Here is a 1359-nt window from a genome sequence, read left to right on the forward strand (position 1 = left end):
TAGTATAAGTAACATCAGTGATTAAGTAATAGATCAACTATCACACCTTCTTTGTAATCAAGTAAAGTCCTCAGTTCTTGTTCCTCTCCATCAGCTAGTTTAATCTCCTCTGCAAGACACTCATTATTCATTACCTATAATCAGTACATAATATTAAACAAGGTCTCATACAGTTACAGTATCTTATACTTTGTATCTGATCCTTTTATCATAGACAGTGTAGTGGCCAATGGTTAGTCTCATTAAACTGAATTCCTTCATCAAGACAGTTAGGTTGTCTTGTACTTCCAAGAGTAGAGCAGCTAGTAAATGATGTGGACCATAACAGATGATAATGATGGAGTTCCCACGATGAATGCTTCGTATGATAATCCTCTTGTTTAATTCTTTAAATGCTTCCTCTAAGAGATTACGTATGTCATCGAGTGAGTGCTCCTCTGGTTCCCATCCCAAAGTAAACTGAATTGTTTCACAAATGAGAAAATGCTGAGGTTGATTCTGGCTTAGGAAATCCTTCAGAAATTTACATGCTGTCTTCACTTCTTTCTCATACTCTGATACCAAAGGATTGGCTTCAGTGATTTTAAACCGTTTTATAATTAATTTCAATATTGAAATGTTGTTTAATCGGCAATTTTTGACAGCGATATTCATAATGCCTTCAACGCTATCAGCATCAGGCAGCTCAGCACTGAATTTTGGGTAAAATCGTTGAAGGAATGACTTCATTTCATCAATGGATGTTTTTGATTGAGATATCAATGGAACCAGCTCATCAATAAGAATAATAAAACTTCCTCTGATCTCATCAAACATAGACTGATGTGCTGCACTGAAAAAGAGCTCACTAGCTAATAATAAAATAATAAATATTATTAACAATCAAATTTAGACTAAGAGCTACCTGAAGCTGATACTGTTGCATTTGCAGTAGGTAACTGATTGACTGTACTACTGGTAACTGGTCTAACTATAGCTGTAGTCACTACAATTTCACCTGTATAATACATTTATAATAGTAAATATGTATTAGGCATTATACCTGATGGAAATGCAGTATCATTATTAGTAACTGATGGAGGTACTGGTGAACTAACAGTAGAGTATGTATCATCAGATTTAGCTAAAAATAAAATTATATTTACTGCTTATTATCTATGTAGCACCAATGATACTAATGTATGGTATTTTTTTGTATGGTATTCATATTCCTTAAGGTATATCAATGAATTTTATAGAGCAAAACTGGGCCCCACCCTATCAGGAGAGCAACAGCTAAATTCATTATAAATATACAAAATTACATGTTTTGGAATGACTACAACTGCCATTTTTCATGCATGCACATAAAAGTATAAT

At 33.5% G+C, this 1359-nt stretch overlaps 1 protein-coding gene across 1 annotated transcript in view; it reads right to left on the reverse strand.

Moving 5' to 3' along the window:
* Positions 1-14: 14 nt before the first annotated feature.
* Positions 15-1359, reverse strand: part of LOC109590774 (uncharacterized) — a 2171-nt gene continuing 826 nt past the window's right edge. Inside the window, exons 2-5 of the mRNA XM_020006644.1 lie at positions 1043-1123; positions 905-997; positions 190-851; positions 15-134 (exon numbers count right to left, since the gene is read on the reverse strand). Of these exons, the coding sequence (XP_019862203.1) occupies positions 15-134; positions 190-816 (747 nt within the window). The 5' untranslated portion in view covers positions 817-851; positions 905-997; positions 1043-1123. The remainder of the gene's footprint in view (positions 135-189; positions 852-904; positions 998-1042; positions 1124-1359) is intronic.

This window comes from Amphimedon queenslandica, unplaced genomic scaffold, assembly GCF_000090795.2.
Source record: "Amphimedon queenslandica unplaced genomic scaffold, v1.1 AMPQUscaffold_9496, whole genome shotgun sequence".
Classification (NCBI taxonomy): domain Eukaryota; kingdom Metazoa; phylum Porifera; class Demospongiae; order Haplosclerida; family Niphatidae; genus Amphimedon; species Amphimedon queenslandica.